The sequence below is a fragment of the Zingiber officinale genome, chromosome 2A (genome assembly GCF_018446385.1).
Source record: "Zingiber officinale cultivar Zhangliang chromosome 2A, Zo_v1.1, whole genome shotgun sequence".
Taxonomy (NCBI): Eukaryota; Viridiplantae; Streptophyta; class Magnoliopsida; order Zingiberales; family Zingiberaceae; genus Zingiber; species Zingiber officinale.
This window is the reverse complement of record NC_055988.1, coordinates 164,037,351-164,064,185: the sequence shown is the minus strand read 5'-3', so window position 1 is coordinate 164,064,185 and position 26,835 is coordinate 164,037,351. Positions and strand designations below refer to the sequence as shown.

The following is a 26,835-nucleotide window of genomic DNA, read 5'->3' as shown; positions in this document are numbered from 1 at the left end:
GATATAGGTTTCTATTTAGACTTAGTATCAAGATCTATAAGAATAATATATAGGACTTATCATTTAGGAAATCTAACTAGTAAGTAAATAAAAGCATAAGAATTTATACGCCAACTTATACGCCTCACGTGTAAACACCTAACCAATGAAATATGTTGTAGATAATAACTAAGAATTTCAAGATTTCATCACATACAAAATATATATGCATATATGGAAAATTATATAATTATGATATGGATAAAGGATAGAGATAAAAACTTAGTATGAGGTTTTAAATAAAATATATATAGGAATTAAAGGACTTACCATTTAGGGATAAGAAATTAAAGGACTTTTACCAATGGACATATAAATTTAAGTCCTTTATTGAATACAAATTCAATAAAAGTGGAGGCTTTAATTTACACTTCCGTTTATGTTTAGGTTTACATTTGTGCTGATGTTTATGACTATGTTCATGTTATTCTTATGCCTATGCCTATGGACATGCTTGCGATCAAGTCTATCATTATGCTTAGTTCATCTACCATGCTTACCTCTATGTTGTCACACTTATGCCACTGCCTGTGCAAATGTTCATAGTATGATAGTAGAGAGATCCCAAGTTACCTTGAATGTGGTCTCCCCTAATACACTAGAATATATATACTAACTACTGCTTAACATAGTTTTGAATATGCTGAGTCTCTCGACTCACAAACTTGGTTCTTTTTTTTTAGACAACGAAACCAATAAGGTAGGAGGCGTCAACTAGTGAGCCAGCTCGGAACAACGGCAGTACAACCCGAAGGCCTTCTAGATTAATTCCGCATTTAGCTGTGCTTATTTTTCTTCAAGTCATTTATGTAATTTTATTTGAACCAAGAACCACTATGGAAGTATGAGTATGTGGCGTCCACAGCTTATGTATTATTATTAAAAAAAAGAAAAAAACTAGGGGTGTTTCAATTATCAAGCTTAGAAACCAACCAAACAAGCTTAAAAATGTAAAGTTGTAACCAATCAAACAAACTTGAATTGAGAGTTCAATAACATTTAAACAAACCAAGCTCATTAAAATGAAACTAAGCCAACCTTGAACAATCATTTCAATGGTTTGGTTCATTTTAGACTCGGCTTGGTTACCTTATCAAACAAACTTGAACACCACAAAGTTTGGCTCGGTTTGGCTCGTTTACAACCGTAGAAATATTATCAGGTCCAACTACTATTATATATTATATAACTTTAAAAACCTCTCCTCACTCCCGATGAAGATGCCGATGCAGACACATAGACCCAATGTCACGACCGCGACACAAACAACGACAAATCATGATGTTGACGAGACTCGAGAACTCTAGTGAGAAGATTTCGTAATTACTTGATTCTCCAAGCTTATTAAAATCCACAAATAAAAAATTCATATTTCGTTGTCACTGCCTCCATGCCTCTAAATTCCTTACTAATATGTCATTTCCTTCAATCTTCAGTCAATATTTATGTTTTTTCTCTTCTTCCTATAATCGGCATGTGGAATCCTCCCATGCTGCCCAGGGTGTCAGTCAAAATCGCTCCTATGCTGCCTAATTTCGTGTGTTGATGTATACACACAACAGAAAATTTCACCAGTGCCAAGCAACATGGCACAAAATTTCAATCCATGGTTTATGTTTTGGGGACAAATGGTCAGTGAGTCAAATTTAACACTGGATGATTACAACAATTCCATACAATGTGAGGGGGAATCCTAAGAGTGTAAGTTTAGATTGTGCTCTTTGTAATAGTTTAGGCTTTTGGGTTAAACTATATGAGGTCTACTATATGAGGTCTTATTTAACACTGGATGATTACAACAAGCTGTGAGTTCCAACTATATGAGGTCTACTACATGGATCTTATCTAACACTACGCTGCAAAACAACAAAAAGAACATAAGTGTTCAACAAACATCATAAACAAAATAACAAGACTATAACTAGAAAACAGACCTCAGGTTCAGCCAATTCTTGTCTCTTGACTTCCAAAGGAATAATAGATTCCAGTGCCTGTAACTGCACAATAAGTGTATTGTCCAAGCCTCAGTAAAACATATGAAATAGTTTATGATTGCATGAGATGCTTAAAAGTAATAAGATTGTTATTATGAAAAAAAAACTGTACAGTTAACAAACATGTATCTGATTCATTTAGTCTGGAGTTGCCCAATAAACGATAGCAACTAAGCATTCTAAAGGACAAATGTGAGCTCGCATTTTCCAAATATAATTTTTTAAGGAAACTATCAAGAGATCTATGAAAATAGTTGAAAGGAATGAAATATTGTATTGTTGTTAACAAGAGACAACTATTACATATTATTAATATCCTAAACATATAACTGACTCCAATAGTTTTAACCAATATTTAAGCTAATATTTCATGTTAAAGTTTCAGGTTCCAATCAGTACAGTTGCAGTACCATATATGCCAAGATCAACTCAAATGAGTTATAATCTGATAATATTCTTCCACTTAAAAAGTTTCTTTATCTAACGATATAAATTATAAAGCAACAAGGTTTGAAATCTCAAGTCATATAAAGATATTTTGATTAACAACTGAAGTTGGACCCTAACTAGCAGAAATGACAAACAGGTACAGGATATACATCTTGATTTCTAAGACCCAACATCACCCTTTGTTGTCGTTAGTGCTTTAGTTGATGCTTCCCATTTCATCAGTTTTTACAATGTTTTATCTCCTCTTCATAATTGGCAAAGTAGAATAGAAAAATGAGATACAAGAAGACAATCTTCATGTCTTGGCCAAATTTGGATGGTACCAATCGAAGCGACCCTTGTCTTGATCAATTCCAACAAAGTTGTGTTAGCACAAATGCAAAATAACATGTATCCATCCCGACAAACTTTGTACCAATCAATAGCTGAAAAGATATGTTTTGATCATGCTGACGTGTATTGATAGACACTCAAAAACCATGACTTTAACATTCCCTTATAACTAAAGAATGATCTTACAACAAAAAAAGGTAGCTAGGACAGAAAAATAAAATTAGCTACACTTGAGGTTGAGGATGATAAAGACCAAGGCATGATACTAGTAAAGAACTTAATCATGTGAGGCTCTAGATTGATATGCAAAGAGTAACCATTGGATTACTATTCATGATGATCATCAAGATAGAGATCTTCAAAGGATGAGGCAGTGGGGCAATGCTGATATTGAAGTCAAACATTTCAAAAGCATAGGCATTTGGTAATCAATTGGTAGGATTGATAGATTAAAATCGATGAGAAGAAAATTCAAAAAACTGATGAACAAAATAAGTTTGCTTAATGAATGAAACAAAAAAGGTAGTAAAAAAGGAATGCATCTTATGATTCATTTAATAATAGAATAGAAGCAAAAGTTTCTTTAGAATAGCAACCGTTCTTCGTTCTTCGTTCTTCATTCTTCATAAATTAATTTAATATTACTTGTGTATCCCTACAGGTTTTATGGTGGTGACAGAGTGGAGGTTGCCACACCATCATATCAAACTTGAAAGGCTTATCATAAGGGGATAGAGAGAGAACCCTAGTCATAGGAGGATACCACTCTATGCTCAATTGAGAGGAATGGGACATTATACTGTTGTTATTACATGCAACTCAAAATAATACCCCATAACTAAAACATGGCACTAAACTACTCCTATAACTCTAACAAACAATATGAAAGAACATAGCTTGATTTAAACACCAACTCTTGGACAAGACTTCAAATGACTTGAATCATTGTCTCAATTTTTGGTTGGGGACAGATTAAATCAAATGCAAAATAAACTTGGAAGTTGGAACCTTCATTATTTGTAATCATTCATAGTAAGAAGGATGGTCTCTACAATAGTACCCTTCTACCTCTAGTAAGTTTGATTTAAAAATCTGAGCTTGCAGAATACCCACGAAACTATCGTGCCAATTTATGTAAGAATAGAAATAAACTTGAACTATGGAATATGAACATTATAGAAAGGATAATTGTTATGAAGCTTTATATTTTTCTACAACCATTGTATGACAAATATTAACCAAGTGTATATTTGGATCCTCATAATAGTCACTTGATATGCAAGCAAAAAATTTTACTACCAAAGAAACACTTTACTGGCAAAAATATCAGTGAAATTGTGCATCAAAACTAGAGAAGCAATGAGGAACCAAAATATACCAAATAATACATCATTATACAATCATGGAAAGCATACTGCAAATGGTAGATAGCATGTAGTTAATTATCTGGAAAGCACTGTATACAATTCAATCTAACTAATGATATACAAAAAATGTAAGACAATGACTGATAAAGACTGACCAAAGTAATCAGCGCAAGGTGTTTATCCTTCTCATTTAAGGTGCTATTTTTTAAATTCTTCTGAGACACACCTGTAAAGCCTAAATTTTCCTTTGCAATCCTTAAGGGGAAAACAAAAAAATAAGAATCAGTGACTTAAACCAATATGAGCAAAAAACTCATCCAGGAATAAAGAAAATGTGAAAGAAATGTCACAGCATATAAACATATAATGTATTTAGTCTGATTCTGAGGATGCACTCCATAATTTATATATTGAAAGTTACCATAATAAAGTTTATATTCTGCATGCTGAAAATGTAAGATTGTTGATGCAGTTCTACACTAGTTGTCAAGGCCTAATGTAAGTTTGCATCTCTTTTTCATGCAAGCTACAGACTATCATTGAGTTATTTATTGAGGCTCATGGTAGCTAACGCCAATTAGTTGCTTATAGCATAATAGAATTCATATAGTTGACATCAAGTAGTTTGAGCTCATAGTTCATTTGTTGTTGTATTACTATCATACTATGTGTTCCAGCTTACTGAGCAGCTATGCATCATTTCACCACCTTAGGTGTATTTTTCCGAACCAATAGATTTTCTCATGGATCCTAATGTAGATTACTAACAAGCCAAAGAGCTTCTAACTGATCCGAAAAATACAAGATGGTAGGAAAACTAAACTACCTCATAGTCACCATAGCATCTCATTTGTTGTTAAGATGATTAGTTTCAGGTGAATCCATGGCATAGCTATTGGGTAGCAGCTATGAGGATTCTTTGCTCAAAAGTGCTTTGGGAAAACCTATCTTGTTTTTGATTGAGTCCATCTACAGATTGAAAGATACTCAAATTTAGATCGGTCATGCTTTCCTCCTATAGATTATTGACTTTTGACTATTATGTTCTCAAAAGGTAGGTAACTCTATTTCTTGGAAAAGCAAGAAGTAGAAGTAGACAGTTGTAGCAAGATGAAGTACAAAGGCAAAATATAGGGCTATGGCCGAAAGTACACGTGATCTCATGTGGGTTAAACAACTAATAACCAAGGTAGGATATGCCCTTGCAAAGTCAATAAATTTGTATCACGGGAACCAATCACGACAACCAAATTGCTATACACGTAGCTTCAAACTTAGTGCTTCATCAAAGGTAAAGATTGATCGTTATTTCATAGTTGCAATCAAATGAATCTTCACTTCATTTATGGGATACAATGAATCTCTAAAAGGACTTGAGGGGTGAGTACATTTGCCATAGGATGAGTATAGTATATTCAAACTAGATTGAGGGAGAGTGGAAGTGATGTTATAGACCAAGTTGTAAATAGATAAAATTGTATATGTAATGTTCCTACTGATCTATAATATATATAATTAGGAGGCTGGTGTTATGAGGAATAAAGTTTCCTATTAGTATATGATCCAATTTAATAGGCAGCAAAACAACATTTAACAACCTTAGGTTATTCATACCTGTTTAGGAGTTACATGTAAATATGTAATGATTAAGGGGGTTACTTGTAATATCTTCTATAGTAGAAAGAGAGGTCTAGAGAGAGGAGGCACCTTAATACTCTCTCCCGCATCGATCATCACTCAACTTTGTCACTCAAGTCTAGGCAATGTGTTCTGTGGACTGTTGCATTTCACTTCAAATAAACCAGATTAGCATGCAATAGGCATGAACTCCCTTTTCATGAGCGTCTATACTCGTTGCATGCATCCATCACACTCGCAGCGCATGTCCGCCACCGCCCACTACCTGCTCTCTCAGCGTGCTTTTGCACTTGCCACAACATTGTGCTCATGACACATCCATCGAGCCCTCCACACAAGCACTCTCACAGCCACTCTTCTCCCAATAATCCACCAGTCAACCTGAGAAAAATATCAGCTCTCTCGACTAGCAAGATCCCCTTGCCTCTTCCATTGTTGTTCTTCCATCAACAAGAAACTTTCCTCTACCTTCCTCTCCACTCTCTGCCTCCACAGCTCAGCAGGTTCCATTGGGATCATGTTGACCACCACCCTCTCCTCTCTCCCGTTCCCTTCAACATCATCAGCAACATCCAAAAACCCTAGCCTGTTGAATGTCCCTCATCCCATATGGGAGTTTTCCTTCTCTTTTAAGGTTTCAGGTATCCCTGCCTACCTTTATATATTATTGATGAGCAAGAAATATTAAATAACCTTTAATCCCCGATTCAAATATACTATAGAGATTAGCTCGATATAAATATATTCCAATTTGAATGTCAACGGAATGACACACAGAGAGAAGAGGGCAAATGTAACTTGATGTTCACAAAATGATAGACATAGAGAGAAGACACACCAATTTGAAATCCACAGAATGACATACAGAGAGAATATATTAGCCTGAAATCCATAGAATGATACACACAAAGGATACGCCAGCTTGAAACCCATAGAAGTAACATAATATGTGCATTAACTTATATTAAATTTGACAAGATTAGTCATACTTCAAAAATACGGAGGGCATGTGGAATACCAAAGGGATGTGCATATAGGCTACCTAGTTAAAAAGTATTGCTAGGCACCTAACCAATTAGTTAGCTGAGCCACCAATGCAAAGTTCAATATTCAAACAATTGCAATTGTGGAATAGTGCAATAAGAAAATAATATCTTGTTATAGTTCTTGCTTCAAAAGTTTATCAAAGAATTCTATATCAAGTAGCGTCCATTAGAAATTTAATACTCTCATACTAAGGAAAAAGCAATTAATTAAGTTGTGTATGAACTGTAAAGAACATGTGGCCTTCTGCTGTCATTACTAATGCTAAGCTTGATTGAGAGACCATTTGCAGCTACCACACAGAGAGTGCACACTTTAGCAGTTAGAAAAAGGTGCAATCTATATTTCCTTGTTCCTGACCTCAAAGGAGGAACTTTAATTGTAAAAAACCACCAAATGAATTTACATTAGATAAGAGCATGAATTATGAACCTGATTGAGCTATATAAAAGTAGCTTGGCCTTGTCTAGTTCCTCCCTTGCTTCAGAAATTTTCACCTTTTGCAGGTTGCTGGATTTGAGCCTAGCTAATTGTGCCAAGTGAAGCATATTTACAGCAACCTAAAATATAGGAAGAAAATACTTTTCACATACAAGCCATCTACAGTATTGATCCTTTCCCCAATACAATTTGGTTTGGGCACGTGAAGTATCAGTTGAGCCAATACAATTTAGGGTTGTTTTAAATTTTAGAGTTTAAAATTTTTAAAAGTCTGTGTTTAATTTTAAAGGTTATTTGTAATTTTATAAGGTTTGTTAATATTTCTAGAGATAAGTTAGCCATTTTAGATGACTTGGTTGGATTATGAGTTAGCCCATTGAAACTACATTCTTCAATCCATAATATTTTATTACTTCATAAGTTCTGAGAGTTTGAGATAAGCCTAGTGATTATCAATTTTATTTACCAGTGTTTCCATGCTGCATCAAAAGTACCACTTGGCACAAGAAGTCCAAAACATAACATATTTAGCGGCATCAATTGAGGTTATATGCATAGAACAAAGTATACAACAACTTCCTTTCAATAATTTGGCACAACTAACACAATTTGATCAAATTAGCAAATCCAACTTCTCGTGTATTGCAGAATATGGACATCAAAACCAATTGGGCGAATCCATAACAACCAGTTTTCTATCAGTTAGAACAGGATTGTGGAGCCTATTGCTATTTGAGTATACAACATGGTGTCAGGTGGCACTATAATAATAAACCTGCAGAGCTCAAATTTTCCTGTTGTAGAACACACATAAAGTGGGAAATGTTTGGATAATATATTTGAAATAATTAAAAGAAGAAGACTTTGAACCCATTATGTAAATATTTGGTAAAAATATTGATAATGGTGAAAAGATATTTAATGATTCCTCTCAGTAAATGACTAATCCTTGTTAACATAGCTATGCAATCTCTTATGTTTACAACATATCCAACCATTTTAAATGCTTTCCAGCTCTGTCAATGTTCATGTTCCTCATTCTTAAGTTGAAGTATGCATGGAACTGCAAGTGAACAGTTTGATATCAGTGGTTAATGTAAATTGAACAGGAGAGTTCGAGCGATAGTGGTGGACAAGAAAAGAAAGACAAGTGGAAGACAGAGGCTGGATATCAATGTGTGCACATTTGATAACAAATGGATCACTCAAAACATAGTTTAATTTATCAGTTATACCATTACCAGGTAACTAAAAAAAAAGGATAGCCGGTGCACGAAGCTCCCGTCATACGGGATGCCGGGAAAGGATCCATTGTACGTAGTCTTACTCTGCGTTTTGCAAGATGTTGTTTCCAGGATTCGAACCCGTGACCTTTTGGTCACAAAGCAACAACTTTACCGTTGTGCCAAGGCTCCCCTTCTCATACCATTACCATGTAACTAAAAAGAAAAAGTGACAGAACAGGCATTCAGTATTATGAGGCAATAAGCAATGAAATAAGTTTACACTAGGAAATATTAGACCTGAAGATGATTTTCATGAAGTATCTTCTGTTTAGCAGCAAGACATCTGCATGAATGATTTTCAATTTTGCAATACAAGTCAATATGGATGAAGTAAAAAAAAAAAATTGATAAGAAAATAACCGTTCTAAAAGTTCCTCTGCTTCATTTAAATTTCCAAGAGACTGGAGGGTAAGAGCCAATTTTTCTGCTGCAAATATAGTCTCAACAGAGTCCCAACCCTGGAAAGTAATTCAATTAATACAAACAAAGAAAGGTAAATATATCTAGGGAGTACCCAGTATGTTGCCAATTACCCTCTGAAGAATTTTCAACATGTTTCTATTATTTTATATCTGATAAATAAGCTTACAGCATAAATAAAAAATATACTGCATACTGCATTACATCCCTACTGGCAAAAAATGCTTAAGAACTAATATTTCTCGCTGTAAGATGACGAAATTAATAGAAGAGTGCATAATCATGAAATAGGTGATGCAACGAACAGTTAAAAGGGCACAACACATCCTATAATTGCAAATTGACAACAATCATAAGCAAAACTTAAACATGATAACTGCACATGATTAAGATACCAATATGTATCTGACAGACCTTTGAAAGTTCCATTATGTGCAAGATTTTTCTCTGAAGATTTTCACCCTCAGTGACATTAAGTCTATTAGATTTCAGTAAAATCTGCAAGAGAAGGAAATTACAGAAAATTGAATTGATGCTTTATGTATCAATATACAGAACCTGCTAATAAAGCGGACTGAAAAGAAAGCATTCTGAGATGCAGACTTGAAAACCGAAAAGCAACTAGAGTACCTGGGCAAGATAGTTCATCCTCCTTATGCATATTGTAGACTCCCCCATGCCAGCTTCCTGGAATGTGTTAAAATTGTTGTGAAATCAAATGTGCAATGAAAACAGGGAAAAAACAACTAAAGCACTAGAAAAACTAACCTCTAGAATCCTAATTGATTCCCGTATAAGATCCTCAGCTTCTTTCTCCTTTTTTTGTAGATACAAAACCTGAGACAAAGAAGAATAGGAATAAGAGTTTTAAGAAGTCAAAAGAAATTTACAGTTTAGGAATAAGGTATCTAAGTTCCTACAAGTGTGAACATCCTGTGGAATGGCCATGCCCTAATCCTATCTAAATAAGGGCAGCCCGGTATACGAAGCTCCCGCCATATGGAGTCCCGAGAAAAGATCCGTTGTACCCAGCCTTACCTTGCTTTTTGCAAGAGGCACATGACCTTTTAGTCACAAAGCAAAACTTGACCGTTGCGTCAAGGCTCCCCTTCTAAATAAACCCTAATCCTATCTAAATAAACCCATCAAAACTTAAGACAGATTCCTTTCTCATGTAGTGACAGCTTATAAACTCTAGAAGTTGTAAACAACATCTTCCAATAGTGTACATTTTACATAAAACAGACAGCAAACAAAGATGCAGGAACATAGTTCTATATGGGTAAAATGAAGTCTAGAATGTAATCATGATAAAGGGCAGCCCGGTGCATGAAACTCTTGTCAATACAGAGTCCGAGGAAAGGGTTTGTTGTACGCAGCCTTCCCTCTTTGCAAGAGATTGTTTTCGAAACTCGAAGTCGTGACCTCTAGGTCACACAACATCAACTTTACTGTTGCGTCAAAGCTCCCCTTCCTAGAATGCAATCATGATATTTTAAAAAAATGTTGATGAATTGTCTCCATGCATCTAATTAAGTATATAGAAAGGCAAGCACACAAGCTTCACATAGCCATCATCAATATTATCAAATGTATTTCTCTCACTAGTAAAATTTAAATTAATCAAACTGCTTCTATTATGTCTAATATTTCCTTTGACCCCTCTCTACCTTTTCCACCTTCCACTCTTCTAACAATCTATTGGTTGTTTCTGAACCCAAAAAAGATTCAGATGAACTTAAAAAAGAAGGAAAACTATGAGTTGTATTGGACGAGAGAAAAAAAATACTAAGCTACATGAATCCTCAAGGAAACAATATTTTCTAGAAAGTAACCAGTGAAGGTATACTAGAAGCTTAAAAGGTGCAGCTTCTTTGATGAAAGATTTTATTAGTATACAGTAGGTTCTAATTTCTATGATTATAATGTTGGACCCCATAGTTGTTTTGACGTGATCAACCAAGTTAGTTAGGTCCTGTTTGTTTTTGATCCCTGTGTTTAAGTGTGCAGGAGCTTAGGAGCGCAGGAAGTCGAGCGGAAGACGCAGCTAGCGAGAAGGACGGCACGAGAAGGGAGCTGACGGGCTCGGTGCGTCCGAAGGACGAGAAAGCTGCGGAAGAGTACACCGGTGGGAGAGAAGAACGTGCGCGACGTTCGAGGGACGTAAAGCCGGGATGGAAGACTGCTCGAGGAAAAGGCCGGAAATTAGATTCGGGTGAGCCCTATTTCAGTTGGCCGCAATCACCCAATCAATCGGAGCTTCGAAAGGAGAAAGGAAGCCAAAAGGAGCTGAAGAAGCTAGCCAGAGGCGCCTCAGACCAATGCTGAAGGCGCCTCAGCTGCCTCCACCGTCTGAGGCGCCTCCAAGGCCATTTGAGGCGCCTCAGACACAGTAAAACTTGTCGTTTGCAATCGGATAAAGTTTTATCCGATTGACTTGGTTAGAGGCGCCTTGGACCTTGTTGGAGGCGCCTTAGACCTTCGAGATAGGATTTCCAGGAGCTATTTAAAGACCCCTGAGCTAGGAAATATTCATTCATTCAAGCAATCAACTTTGTAATCAATTCCTAGCAACTAGTGAGTGTTCTAAGTGTAAAAAGGCTTCTCCGCCTACAGTGAAGGAGACTCTGCTAGTGGAACTGTTCAACCGCCTTGGATTAACAACCGTCTTGATTGTAACCAAGTCAGGTCTTCCTTTCTTTTCTGTTATTTCATCATTTTTATAGTTGCTATTATTTTAAGTTGAAAGCCTTGAGGAGGGTATAATCTTATTTTGCAGGCAATTCACCCCCCTCTTGTCGGTCCCGCTACACCAACAAGTGGCATCAGAGCCCAACAGTCTCAGAAGGACTAACCGCCGACTAAAACACAAAGATTAGGACGATGGCCAGTGCGAACATTCATCCCCCGAAGTTCGACGGAGACTTCTCTACTTGGAAGCGAAAAGTGGAGGTATTTTTTAAAACTGAATTTGACCCTGAGAGTTCCTATATTCCATGTTCCAAATCTTAGATTATTAGTTTTCCTATCATATTTGTTCTTATTTAACCTATGGTGTGAGAACTTTTGCCTATTTAACACTACACCCAAGTTCTCATGGAAATGTAGCAGTCCTTGCTGAGACGTTACAGTCGGAGCCTCTAACGACTCTTGCATATTTGTCACTACACCCGAGTTCTGGAGATGTAGCGGTCCTTGCCGAGACGTTACAGTCGGACCCTGCAACGCGTTCCTTCCGGGGAACAACCTAGCATTAGCACAATAGTTTAATGGATTCATTCATTGAATATTTGTCATAGTTTGACGCTGGCTGGCAACCTAACGCAACCCTCCTCCTTTATCCGGGCTTGGGACCGGCCATGACCGGTCATCATGGGCGGAGTTAAAGACATTCTAAAACAAAGGAAAAATTTTCTAATAGACTCACAATCCTAAAATCCCTAAACGGATTAAAAGCCAAAAATACAAAAGATAAAAATTATCAAAAATATCTAAAATACCAAAAATACCTTAAATACCAAAAGAATAAAAATGATCAAAAATAATAATAATAAAAATCTTTGAATTCTCCTGAATCACCATCGGCAGTTGCTAGATGGCCGACCATCTCCCTGATTCTCCCCTTTCCAAATTGCATATACAAAAGCTTACCTATTCGAACTCACTGCCCTCGCAATCATTATTGCTGATATCTCTCATCGATTGCCCTTGTTGTTGCTTTAAGGCAGGTTTTGGAGCATTTTTATAGGCCATATAATCTCCCCTGCAGTTTCCCCATGATCAACAGAAGGAATCAAATTCACACTCGGAAGGACAAGGATGCACGCGAAAATCCTATTCTCACATGTTGTCGGCATAACCGTGCTGGTGGGGTATGGGTGTCAGTCCCTAGAAGAATGGTAAATACCACTGTTTTGGGCAGCACAGGTCAACTGTAATTGTGAATCAAAGGTCAAACTAGGAAAATTGCATGAAATAGCAAATACAAATAGGTCAAGCACCGCATTAGGGTAAAAAAGGCCCAAATATGAGGAGCTGATGATTTTTCTGTGATAATACTTCTTTCCATTATGAATTGAAGATGGTAACTGAGAAGTTGAGCTAGCTTTTTAAGAAGTGGTAACTAAGAAGTTGAGCTAACTTTTTCATCAAACCTATTGTTGCAATTGCTTGTTGCTCAGAATTGCACACATAATGATTTTTCATTTTGGTGAAAAGATGTTTTTTGGATTTGCTATCATTTCAATAATCTCATGCCAGCTATCGGCAACAGTTTCTTAAAAAAATTGTGTATAAGCACATGGTAGCAAGAAAGGAGAAAAAACAAAACAGAGAGACTAAAATTGTCAAGAAACTAAAATTGCAATATTATATCTATGTATTTTGTATGGAAATAAGAAGAAATCATCAAAAGAATAAATTGTAATACGAGAAATCATATAAATAAATATGAATTGGCATGCCTTACCCTTCCAAGGTGATACATTGTCTCTGCATAGTCTGTGTGACCAAAACCAAGAATGCGACCCTTTATCTGTAGATATTCATAATACACAACCAAGATGCTACTAATACCTCCAGTAATACGTTTACCAAATGAGTGGGATAACATAAATAGAAAAAGAAAGCATAGCTCAGATGACATACCTTTAAAGCCCGCTGCCAAGAGGAACAAGAAATGGGGAAAGGCCAAGAAAAAAGAAAACTTGTTAGTGAAATGTTATCAATATAATAGTTCAGAAATTCATCTAAATAAACATGACATTTTTTATGTATGAAATTACAATAAGCATAAAAATTGACCTTTCGGAATCAACAACAAGTATAAATTATTAGGTAGCATGGCAGGGTGGCATTTTTTTCTCCAAGTGTGATTTCTAGAAGAAATGAACTCAGCAACCTCAATAGTATGACAGAGTGGTATTTTATTTCTAAGGGATAATTAAATGAGGATCTTGATGATTTAAGTTTAATCTTAAGAAACACTAACTGGTTTAAGAATATAAAAGTACCAAATATGATTGCCTGAGAAACTATAACAAGTCAAATGAAGATCTTTATATGTGAACAGAATTAGTTTCACGCTTATGTTCTACATCTCCTTCCATCACCAATCAAGAAGTGTGACCTCCCAATTTAATCTTGCATGAAAAATTGTAGGCTAATGAGGCTAGCCTATACAAGTACAGAAATAAGCAACAATTTTCTGGAAAAAAAAAATTAAATAGGAAAGCAGGCTGGTTTACCTCATAACACTTACAAGCTTGTTCAAGTTTCCTTAATACAAAATAAAATTGCCCAAGGTTGTGAAGAGCAGCTCCCACACTGAAAAACAGATTGTTTAATTGTAAGCCAATAAAGTAGGAAAAAAAATTATTGCAGTAACTCCATGCATAATAACTGTATAAACAAAACAGATAACTCTACCATAGGTTACAGGGTTATTCCTATACCAAAAATACATGTATCGAACTAAATTGTGGAAATGACAAGCCATCTATCTTCCTTTCCTCAGAAAGATGCATTTCCCAATATATGTAAAACATAATTTTTCAAAATTCTTAGGTAGTTTGATTACTTTAGGCATAACATTGAACAATCATGACACTTTATCTTCTCCCCTTTTTTGATTAAAATTATTGTGTGCATATTAGGCATGGGTCATTGAATAGAGACAGTCATACAAAACTAATCAAATATGAAGCTTATCTACGACTCATCCTTTGATTTCGTTTGTGGATCACTCATGGGAAGGATCCAAACTGGACCTGACCATGGGTTGAATTCAAAACGGATCAACAGGGTCAACAGGCCACCAAATAACTGTTGACCTGGGTTGACAGGTCAAAACCGTAATCGATCCATCTAGCGATGGTCCAGTTAAGGTTTTAGTGAAAAATAAATTGTGAACCTGCAGTTTCAACCGTTGAAATTGAAAGTTAGCCAGTAGTTCAAAAGTCAATTTACTTTTTTTTTGAACGATCTGCATTGTTTGACCTTTTTTGATTAACAATTACATTAATTAACTGTTATACCCTAAATCTATAAATACCTTAATCTATTTCATTTTTTTTACATTCTACTCTCGTCTCTTAATTCTCAAATCTCAATCATTTTCAACTTCAATTCAAATAGAAGATTGAATTCATCAAGGAGAAGGTTTAGGCATCAAAATTTTTCTCAATGAACCATAATACGAACCATAACCCACAAACCCACTTCGATGGTTAAGGTGAAGTATTGAGATTTTTCGAACTGTTGATTCCGAACCGTGGTTAGGTCTAGATGAAACACTATAAAAGGGAAGAGACATAAAGAGAGGAAGAAGAAAATAGCCGACAAATCAATAGTAATATAAAAGAGATATCCTTTAAGTTAAATCTCTATTTGTGTAGGTTCTAGTTCCAATTATGTTAGTCTAAGTCCAACTTATTGTAATTATTATTTAATTTAGGTCATAAAAAATTATATAATTGATTTCACTAGGATGCTATAACAATCAATGATCCCATGTATGCATGACACTAATTATATATAAGAAGAAATGAATTCCAATACCAAATGTGTTGTGATTATTATTTAATTTAGGTCATAAAAAATTATATAATTGATTTCACTAGGATGCTATAACAATCACTAATTTCATTAATGCATGACACTGATTTTCTTATTACTAAGGTATAACCATGAGATGTTTGCTATATTTTTTGTAACTTGTAATTCTAAAATTTAATCTAATTAACTTTTAATCACTATTTATAGATATGTGGAGAAATTAATTCCAATACCAAATGTCATGTGATTATTATTTAATTTGGGTCATAGAAAATTATATGATTTATTTCACTAGGATGTTATTCCAGTTAACACATGGCACTCATTTTTGTATTATTAAGGTATAATCATTATTTGACATATTTGTTATATTTTTAATAATTGATTCTAAAATTTTAGTTCAATTAACTTAGGAATTCTTCCTTTTTCTCTTTTTCTCATTTTAGAATAATCATCTTGAATTTATTCCTTGTAGAATGATGGAAAAGTTGTAGCAATTATTCTCAAGTCTTGTTCCCAAATATCATTTTCTAGGATGACTAAGATTATTGACAAATATGATTTAGATCATCCAATAATAAAAAGATGGTGAATTTGTAGAAACTTAAACTAAGTAATGTAAATATATAAGGCAGATGATGAAAAATATTCATACAAGAAAAGGCAAAGGAGTAGAACAAGAAATAGAATCAGTAAATTTGCTTTTTGAATGAAAGAAACGACAGAATTTAGAATCCTAAGCTCATGACAACGTATAAATGAAGGCACATGAATGAACACAATAGCTAACCATAACGTATTGATGAAATGGGTGAACTTTGTTGGCTACAGAAGCATAGAAAGAAGAACCAACAAATTGTATGAGCACACTGTCGATCGTCTCTTGTAGTAACTATCTGTAGGTTGATTTTTTCAAGGTTCTAAATATTGAATCCAGAACTGGTTTGATTCTCGGATAATAATAAGTAATAGGACCAACCTATCTGATATAAGTTGGCATAGGTCAAGTGTCAACCTGGCACCAGAGGTGGAGGAGAACGAGGAAGAATCAGCATATAGACTATTAGGATCACCAAAAAGTTGATCACAGTCCTTCCCAACTACAGAACCACTAAACATATCACCAGACCTTCATTTGCCCTTATCAAGATCCCCATCCCACAGTCAGCAATGACAGGAAATGGAACAGTCAATGTGGTGTTGTGTTCCGAGCGACCGAGAACATCACAAGATCTTAAATTATGGTTTTATTTAATAAAAATCTTAAGGCAACACAGGGTCACCGGTCACATATATCCTCTAATGTGTAACTTGATCATTATTGCTTAAGATTGAGAAAAAAATCGCAGTCAACTAAGATCTGAAGTCTTGGTTGAAAGACTACAAACGTGCAAAGTCAATGCATGGCCAAAGTAAAGTCTGACCAATTAGATTATTGTTATTATTATAAAAATTCTTATTCAAGAAACTGATTGTGTGTAACTTCATTTACATGGTGTGATGTACTTAGTACACTGAACATTAAAATTAAACCAAAGCAATCTCTTTTTCTCAATTTTGTGCAAGTAATATGTGTTGGTCCCTTTGGAGACCGGCAAGAGGGGAGGGGTGAATTGTCCTGAAAAATAAATTAACCTTTTCTCGACTTATAGTTAAATTAAGAATACTTGTAATTAAAAAATAACGAGACTAATTAAACAGGAAATAGACACAAAGGAGTTACTTGGTTTGTAATTAGAAGATTGCTAATCTAAGGAGAATGAAGCGCACTATCTGAAGATCTCCTTCGGGCGGAGTAGCCTCTTACAGCGTTAACAGCACATAAAGAGAAATAGAGCAAACAGAAATGAATTACAAGTTGTTGTTCAGCTTCTTGGACCAAGGCTATATTTATAGCCTTGGTCGGGGCGCCTGGAAGGGTTCCAGGCGCTAGGGAGGGAATAAAACTTTATCCCTTTTCGCATAGATCGTGTTTGACCGCGATCTGGATAGAATCCCGGCCCGGGCACCCGGAACCCTTCCGGGCCCTCTACTCCGGTTCAGCTCGCCTCGGTCCGAGTCTCCGACTCCGCTAGCTTGGGTGATCTCGTTCTCGGCCATCCGAAATAGGGCTCACCCGAACCCAAGTTCTGACCTTCTCCTCGAGCAGCCTTCCTCCCCGGTTTCTCGTCCCTCGAACGTCGCGTACGTTCTTCTCGTCCACCGGTGTACTCTTCCGCGACACCTCGTCCTTCAGACGCACCGAGCCCGTCGGCTCTCTCCCCGTGTCGTCCTTCTCGCTAGCCGCGTCTTTCGCTCGACTTCCTATACTCCTAAGCTCCTGCACACTTAGACACAAAGGTTAAACTAGACAGGACCTAACTTAACTTGTTTGATCATATCAAAACACCTTGGGGTTCCAACAATCTCTCCCTTTTTGATGCGAGCAACCCAAGTTAAGCTACGGTAAACTAATGCAATGTAAAAATAATTAATTTTGCAAATAAATGCAATAACGATTTTTCAATTGGATTATACCATATCTCCCCCTAGACTTAATATATATCCTTCTCCCCCTTCGATCACATAAAAAATGGGGTTTCTTAACAAGTCTAAGGTTAACTCTAACACTTAAAAAAAATTTACAATAAATTAGAAAATTTTAAGTGTTAAAAAAAATTAGAAAATTTTCAGGCAAAAACAATTTCTAATTAAGAAAATTTCTAAGTAAGAACAATTTAATTTTCTAAGTTAAAAATAAAATTTTTGTGCAACGGAATAAATAACTTAAACAAAATATTTTTAACAGAAATAAATTAAATATTGAATTTTTTCTAAGTGGAATTTTTTAAAGAAATTTCAATAAGTGTTAAACCATTGACAAATATTGAAAGCAATTAATTATTTTATGCTTATCAGTTTATCAATTAAATATTTTAATTCAGAATTCAAATATTCAATTTTCTAACTAAAAGCCCTAAGTCTTAATTATTCTTTTAATTTAAACATATTTTTGGAATCCAATAAAGATTCCTTCCTACAGGGTTAATCAGGTATTTTCTAGGTACATAAGCTTTTGATATTTTTCTGATCTGATTTTTGTGAAACCTATAGTACTAGTTTAATCCTCTATAGTTTTTATAAGCAGAAATATTTGAATATGTAGAATTTTTCAAGTTTTCTATTTCTTCTTTTAATTTATTATTTTCAAGTCTTACTTTATCAAAATCTTCTATCAGACATGATTTTGCTAAAATTCTTTTTATTTCTAAGTTTTCATTCTTTAATTTATTATTTTTACTTTTAAATTTGTACATAGATTTTGCCATAGATTTAATACCATAATAAAGCTGATCAGGAGGTAAGAGGCATACCTCACTTACCATATCAGACTTGAAGCCTGACTCTCCCCCTGCTTCGCTGCATTCATCTGAAGTCGCTCCCCCTTCATCGATGTTGGCTTCTGATGTACTTTGTCCTTCATAGCTCGCCATCAGTGTTAGTTCGGCATATTCTTGTATTTCGGACTCAGATGATGAACTGTCGTCCCAAGTAGCTTTCAGATTCTTGTGCTTCTTAGGTATCTTGACTTTATCCTTCTTGAGTTCTAGGCAATTCTCTTTTAAGTGTCCTTCCTTTTGACACTGTAACAGCGAACCCTTCTTCTATTTCTTGGATTTTTCTTATTCTGCATTTCTTTAAATTTGTTAGATCTAAAGAATTTTTTGAAATTTCTTACCATATAAGCTTCTTGATCTTCTTCTAAGTCTGACTCGGGTTCATCCTTCTTGGTTGCAGTTAGCGCCATAATCTGACTTGATTCTTTTGTTGTCCCTGCACATCTGGTTTCATGTAATTCTAAAGTGGAAAAAAGTTCCTCTAGGGTACTTACCTCCAGGTCCTTTGAGATGTAGTAGCCGTCGATTATTGAGGTCCAATCTGGAGTCCTAGGAAAGGCATTAAGTGAGTAGCGTATCGTGCCCCGGTTGGTTACCGCTTCTCCGAGGTTTTCGAGTCCGGTGATTAGTTCTTTTACCATTGCGTGTAGATCGGCTACCTTCTCACCTTTTCCCAGACGGATATTTATCACTTTGTTCTGAAGTATATCTCTCCTTGCAAGTTTGGCTTCGGATGTGCCTTCGTGGAGTTCCAGAAATTTTTCCCAGAGTTCTTTGGTCGACGAGTAGCTTCCGATACGGTTGACTTCTTGAGGCGGCAGCACGCTCAGCAAGTGAATATTCCGCTCGGTTATTTGCTACGGAATTGTTTTGTTCTTTCTTCGTCCAAAGACTTTCTTCTTTTTCCTCTCCATTTTGATTCGCCGGAACTACAAAATCATATTTTATTATTAAACGAATTTCAAAATTTGTTTTCTGAAACACCTCGATATGACATTTCCAGTGTCCGAAGTCTCCCTCGAATTTTGGTGGAACGATGCTTGGTCCGACCATTGGTTGCTTTGCTTCAGTCGGCAGTTAGTCCTTCTGAAGCGTCCTCACTCTGATGCCACTTGTTAGTCCTTTTGGAGGTCAGCAAGAGGGGAGGGGTGAATTGCCCTGAAAAATAAATTAACCTTTTCTCGACTTATAGCTAAATTAAGAATACTTGTAATTAAAAAATAACGAGACTAATTAAACAGGAAATAGACACAAAGGAGTTACTTGGTTTGCAATCAGAAGATTGCTAATCCAAGGAGAATGAAGCGCACTATCTGAAGATCTCCTTCGGGCGGAGTAGCCTCTTACAGCGTTAACAGCACACAAAGAGAAATAGAGCAAACAAAAATGGATTACAAGTTGTTGTTCAGCTTCTTGGACCAAGGCTATATTTATAGCCTTGGTCGGAGCGTCTGGAAGGGTTCCAGACGCTTGGGAGGGGATAAAACTTTATCCCTTTTCGCATAGATCGCGTTTGACCGCGATTTAGATAGAATTCCGGGCCCTTGCTCCGGTTCAGCTCGCCTCGGTCCGAGTCTTCCGCTCCGACTCCGCTAGCTTGGGTGATCTCGGCCATCCGGAATAGGGCTCACCCGAACCCAAGTTCCGACCTTCTCCTCGAGCAGCCTTCCTCCCCGGTTTCTCGTCCCTCGAACGTCGCATACGTTCTTCTCGTCCACCGGTGTACTCTTCCGCAGCACCTCGTCCCTCAGACACACCGAGCCCGTCGGCTCTCCCCGTGCCGTCATTCTCGCTAGCCGCGTCTTTCGCTCGACTTCCTGTGCTCCTAAGCTCCTGCACATTTAGACACAAGGGTTAAATCAAACAGGACCTAACTTAACTTGTTTGATCACATCAAAACACCTTGGGGTTCCAACAATATGTGGCCACATTTTTTGCCACCCCGTGAGCTGGATAACCTGGAAAGGCTCCAGCCTTGAAGACATTATCTAAGTTCCCCATCCTTGAAATCCCCTTGCTATTAAATACCCTTTACACCCACAAAACCTGTAATCCATAGAACTCAAAGAACATCCACTATACGAGTCATGCTTTGGCATTAAGCAATCCACAACAATCTAAAACCATCAAGCATTTGACCATGAAAGAGCTAAAGCATATTTAAAAAGGAGCCAGGTCAGCATTCACCTGAGGCTAATCAAGGAGAATTGCTACATGCCTACATCATCTAATCCACTAGATGTGTTACATGCTTGAACCTGCTTTCTTCAATCTTATTACTAGACTAATTTCCTCATGAGTAGATCAGTTTATTGTCACTTCATCCTATACTCTGTTTCCTCTTTTTTTTCTTACCTTTTCTTTTTTTCTTTTTTTCCCCTTTTTATTCACAATTCCATGCAAATACATAATACATTGTGATTTATTGTTGCATGAAAGCACTACGTTTATTGATCTGTTTAAAGTAGAGAAAATCTACAAGTTGAAATAGATAATAAGCTCTTTTTTTTTGCATTTGTTTGCTTTCTTGTCAATTGCAATGCCTTCCAGGAAATAATATTATTTAAAACATAGATTTTTTGAGGAAAGAATATTTAAAAGTGAAAACTAAAAGATAAACAGACCATACCGGATATCATTAGGCCCATAAGAATCTTCGAGTATGCTAATTGCTTCAATATACAAGGGCTCAGCTTTGGCATATTCCCTCTTGACCCTGTACAGTTCTGCCTACATGAATAGATGACTAAGTTGGTAAACAACCATCAACATAAGTAAAATATAGGCTGTATGTTGAAAGAGGCAATCAATTATCAGCATTAGGATTCAGTTAGTATATCAAGAAGATACATCCAAAGAACAAAGTCAAACCCGTTGTACTCCAAGTTATTTCAAGACAATTGGCGCCTCTTAGATTTGCCACTAAAATAAATAGCAACTGATGAACTTGGAATAAACAAGATAGTATGATACAATAGTAAAATTATAGTGGCAAATTTTCTCTTTAATTCTGTCTGGTGGTATACTAACCAAGGTAGTTATAGAACAAGTTAATTATCTGGTTCACTAGCCAAAATGAAGAACCCACCAAATGATGGATGGCATCCCTTTTACCACCACTGAAACATCTAGTAAGACCCTTAGCATTTATCACAAACTAGAAAACCAGGAAAGTAAGAGATAAGAGTGAGGTTCTCTGATTTATTTATTTATTCTGTTTTTATAAGTGAATTTTGGTTTACTGGAACCATCCCTGCTATTTGTGGCACAAAAAACAGAACTAGTCCTTGCATGATGTAACACAGGCTGATTGACAGGGCCCTGTCTTTCATAGCATACATTCCCATCCATGTTGCACAAGACGTCCTGCCATCTGCCAACTCCATAGCTAATTATGTAAAAAAAAAAATGAATTCTCAGTGGACCATAAATGCACAGGGTTGGGGCAGGAGAGATTTTGTAAATGGATGAAAAGGACCTGTTCTGAATTACATTGAAGGGTCTATTTAAACTGGATGTGGACATTTAAGAATAGTTCAAATAAAAATGAAATAGAGCGCGTACCAGATTGTTACATGATGATGCAACATGTGGATCCTTTTCGCCAAATCCTTTTTTGGCCTCCTCTAATGCAGCCTGGAAGAATCTCTCAGCCTCATCTAGTTTTCCCTGCAAGCATATAAGACTAAAGTGGGCAATGAACTATACGGAGCAATTTTGTTTCATTATCATCATCATCATCATTATCAAGACATGTTTCTTCCAAGTAGTTGGAGTTAGCTACATGAATCTTATCCTTTAAGTGAGCTATAAGCAAGGTTAAAAATATCACCGGAAAGAAGGTAAATTCATTTTCTATTATTGAATAAATGTTCACTTGTTTATGACTGCTCTGATATCGAAGTCCCAAAGGTTGGTTGATTTGTGACAGAAGCCACAAAATGTTTGATAGATATAAAAATCTCTTGGCAAAACTAGAAAGAAACAAGATGGCCCTATACAAATAAAAGGTTCAACAGGAAAAAAAAACACATTTTATATTTTTAGAAAATAAGGCCCTAGTTCTCTCTATCAATTCACAATCTAAAATGTTGCATATAAATACAGATTAGTGGTTAAATTGGCAGCAAAATAACACCAAAGAATAAACATCAGAACATTAAATGGGTGAAATGCAAGTTACTAACACTGCTACTTAAGTCAAGCACACTGAAATTATTCAGCTCATGTCCAGTATTGTATGAACACAAAAGCTTGATGCTTGGTTTGACTTTACTATAGGATATCAATATTTGCAATCAAACAAAGGTGCAAAAAGAAGAATCATTTGCATGCCTTCAGAGACAGTTCCCTTCCGTTATCTGTAAATATTCTCCACTTAGTTGTATGAGTATTTGAAATTACAGAACCATCTTCAATTCGACGCAAACCAGTAATATGTGCTTGCTCTTGACCATTCTCTGGAAACGCTTCAATTGCAGAAGCATCTTGAGCAAAGACAAAATTCTTATTTGCCCCAAGAAAAAATACTGTCAAACCACAGCTGAAGATTAGATAAGGCAACTCATATATGAGAACATAAATATTTAGCATACACTAACAAAGCCAAGTAATCGCAATGCCACCTACATATTTAACACAACACAGTTGATAATCTAGAGATTGTTAGAGAACAACTCATCAACTTGGTCAAACAACTGCTGAATCATTTCCTAGTATCTAATATAACATACAAAAAAAAACAAAGATAACACAAATTAGTATCACATTAAGGTTCCCTCCACCTGTCTTGATCTAAAAATCATCCAAAACATGCTTCCTTGTAATTCAGTAATCTTATGATACCTAGTAAAGGATAGAATTTACCCAAGCAAGGGTAGTCAAGGTGGATGTACAAAATTAATCCAGGCATATCTATGCTGATTTAGCCTTAGCCGGTAAAGCCATGTCAAGGGATTAATTCATCAAAAACATCAACAAAAAGGTTCCTCAATGTAAAATTCGCTTATGCACCAACTCAGCAGCATAAACCAAACTCTGTATATCTTGTCATAGAAAAAGTGAATTTTGTTCATTGAAATAAAGTATTTGTATGTAAATAAAAGATCTTGAAGGTTATAGTTGAGCAATAATAAGAAATTTAACTCATAAAGCACTTTAAGCGAATGACTGAGTACTTTCTACATTCTAATATGATTCAGAAACAGTAAGACACATTGCTTGATTAACTTCTAATCTTATCTTACACCTCAACACAGTATACTGCAAGAAATGAACAAAATTAACTTACTTAGAATATTAAAGTCCTTTTATTACTTGACCCATGTCTTAAGATATCAAAGTATGCTAACTCTTCATCACCCAACAATGTTAGTGATTCAAACAGTACAGATATAAGCCTGATCAGCACATATATAATAGAAGTCCTCATATACGAATTGACCTTCTTGCAGTGTTCAGTGTAAAGGAACTTTTGGTCCCTAAAATGGTCTGCCAAAGGCCAAAACATTGCACAAACATTAAATTGTGCATCATTCTTCAGAAATAACCCAGAGTAACTTTAAATATGGCCAAAATATATCAACCCCAGATTTGAAAAGGAAGTCTGATTGCCTTTACACAAATTCTAAAACTCCCATCCCAGGAGTACTTGTCCTATAATGAGCTCATAAATAAAGGCAATGACCAACATAAGAATTCCAAGAAAGTTGAATAAGAAGGAAAGTATGTGATATTCATCAAGTTTAAGTTTCAATGATTCCGTAAACAGGAACATTAAGAACACTCGTGGTATCAAAAGATATGACTCTGTACCTGTTTGTCCAGATAGGATAATTCCCAGCATCAAATCCAACTTATGTTTATCCCAGGAAAAACCAAACTTGAAATAGCCATATCGAGTTACACCTACAAGAATGATTAGCGGCTGAGTGTTCGTTACATAAGTTCACCACTAACTTTTACTTCAAGAAAAGCAAGAACTGAGTATGTTTAAAAACCTTCCATGGGTGAAAGTAACAACATAAGTACAGACCTTATAAACCATTGCATTAAAAATGTCTTATGTGGGAAAAACATACTCTTGTTAAATAACTGATCAGGACATTTCCAACGTTCATTAAATCGAACAAAGGCATGTATTTCTATTAAACAATTTTTTTCAATATAAAGAAAAACAATGGTCCTACTATAACCATTTTCTTTGACAAATAGAAAACAGTTTAAATGAAAAAAAAAACAACAATAATAATATCATCTTTCGGAAAATTGCTTAAAACAACAGATGTTTCAGAAATTTTCCAAGCAACATTTAGTGATGCATCACGCTAACAATATGCAACAGCACCTTTTCAAAAGATGTGCCTAGCTGTGTCATAGCCATTGGTTGGCATAAAAGTGGAAAAAAAGTTAATATAAGAAACTCAGTGGTCTCTTTCGTGGATGTATGCATATACAGCAATTCTATTTGAACTACAGAACGCATAAGCCACTCCTAGCTGAATTGAAATAACATCTAGGTCTGCTAGAAGTCCTTGAGATGGTTGTTAACTTGTTTTTGCCTGCTCAGTTAAGGAGGACTAGGGATAGATTCCATTCCTTCATCCTATGCACCTTGAACACGCATCTTAATCAACCTGCATGGTTTTATCCAAGAAGAACTAAGGTAAACAGAGATAACTCTCAGCATCAAAGTTTACAATATTTTTTGTGGACAGCAAAAAGTCATCTGAGTTTTTTTGTAGTTCATTATTTACAGGAAGTTATTCCAGCACTTGTAGAGATAATTTGGCAAATAGTAAGTCTAATTTTGTGGTGAAAAATATGGGATCAGCTCAGTGATACGCAGGCGCATGACATTATGTAGAGCTTAGGAAGAAAAAAGGACAAAGAAAAAGTGTGTTCTATGGGAACACCAGAAGTGTAGATTCAGTAATGATGCTCCAGCAGCTCAGACAAGGTGACGAAGTACTTCTACCTTGGCCAAAATGCAGCAACTCACCTTTATTGATTTGGTGTGCATGAACTGGAAACCACCAAGACTGTGTAAACCAATCTGTTGCTGGAGATTTTTAGAGAAAAATACTAAATTTACAAACTAAATTCAGACCAATTTGTGAGAGTGGCCTGAGCGAATAATCTCAAACTGTCAAGCAGGAAAGGAGCTGCTTAGGATGACTGCTGCCTGGAAGACTAGGTTGTCTTGTATGGCTGCTGACTAAGTCTAAGTGCAAAGTCTGAGTCTGCCGAGTCTGACTGTTGAGTCCAAGTGTCGAGTCCGACTGCCGAGTCTGAGTGCCGAGTCCGACTCCAAGTGCTGGCTGACTTGTCAAATCCAAGTGTTGACCGCCGCTGTCAAATGCTGAGTCACCGACTGCAAAGTGTCGAGTGCCGAGTGCCGAGTCGACGCCTGTCAATTGCCTAGTCGCTGACTACCGAGTGCCAAGTGCCTAGTGCAGAGTCACTGACTGCCAAGTGTTGAGTCGTCGACTGCGGAGAAAAGAAAATGTCGAAGCCTGTTTTAAAGTAGTTTCCTTAAAACAAATTCGTCCTTCTCCGATTATGCGTTGAGGTTATGATGGGCGTCCGTTTCCCAGATACAACGACAAAACCACATACACAACCAAACATTAGTTGTTCGCGGCGACCTAAGAAAGTACCCGCTAACAGCCGAGTCACCGACTGATGCTAATGCCTGCTTTAAAGCAGTTTCCTTAAAACATATTCGTCCTCCTCCGGTTGTGCTTTGAGGTTATGACGGGCGTCTGTTTCCAGGATCAAGGTTCTAAAATTCGTTAGGTGCTAGTCGGGCGTCAGACCAATGCCTAGCGCCTAGTGCCTAGGCGGGGAGTAGGTGCCGCTAGATGGATTCCTCGGTATCAACATAATTTGC

General features: G+C 36.2%; 1 protein-coding gene across 1 annotated transcript in view; it reads right to left on the bottom strand.

The window, feature by feature from the left end:
• The window catches only part of LOC122043005 (kinesin light chain 3-like), a 44,537-nt gene that overhangs the window by 13,120 nt on the left and 4,582 nt on the right, over positions 1–26,835 (bottom strand). The window contains exons 2-16 of the mRNA XM_042603430.1: positions 24,759–24,851; positions 23,280–23,473; positions 22,509–22,613; positions 21,574–21,674; positions 14,259–14,337; positions 13,660–13,671; positions 13,481–13,546; positions 9,781–9,849; positions 9,643–9,699; positions 9,427–9,510; positions 8,953–9,050; positions 8,830–8,875; positions 7,298–7,425; positions 4,339–4,438; positions 1,974–2,036 (exon numbers count right to left, since the gene is read on the bottom strand). Coding sequence (XP_042459364.1) covers positions 1,974–2,036; positions 4,339–4,438; positions 7,298–7,425; positions 8,830–8,875; positions 8,953–9,050; positions 9,427–9,510; positions 9,643–9,699; positions 9,781–9,849; positions 13,481–13,546; positions 13,660–13,671; positions 14,259–14,337; positions 21,574–21,674; positions 22,509–22,613; positions 23,280–23,473; positions 24,759–24,851 — 1,295 coding nt within the window. The remainder of the gene's footprint in view (positions 1–1,973; positions 2,037–4,338; positions 4,439–7,297; positions 7,426–8,829; positions 8,876–8,952; positions 9,051–9,426; positions 9,511–9,642; positions 9,700–9,780; positions 9,850–13,480; positions 13,547–13,659; positions 13,672–14,258; positions 14,338–21,573; positions 21,675–22,508; positions 22,614–23,279; positions 23,474–24,758; positions 24,852–26,835) is intronic.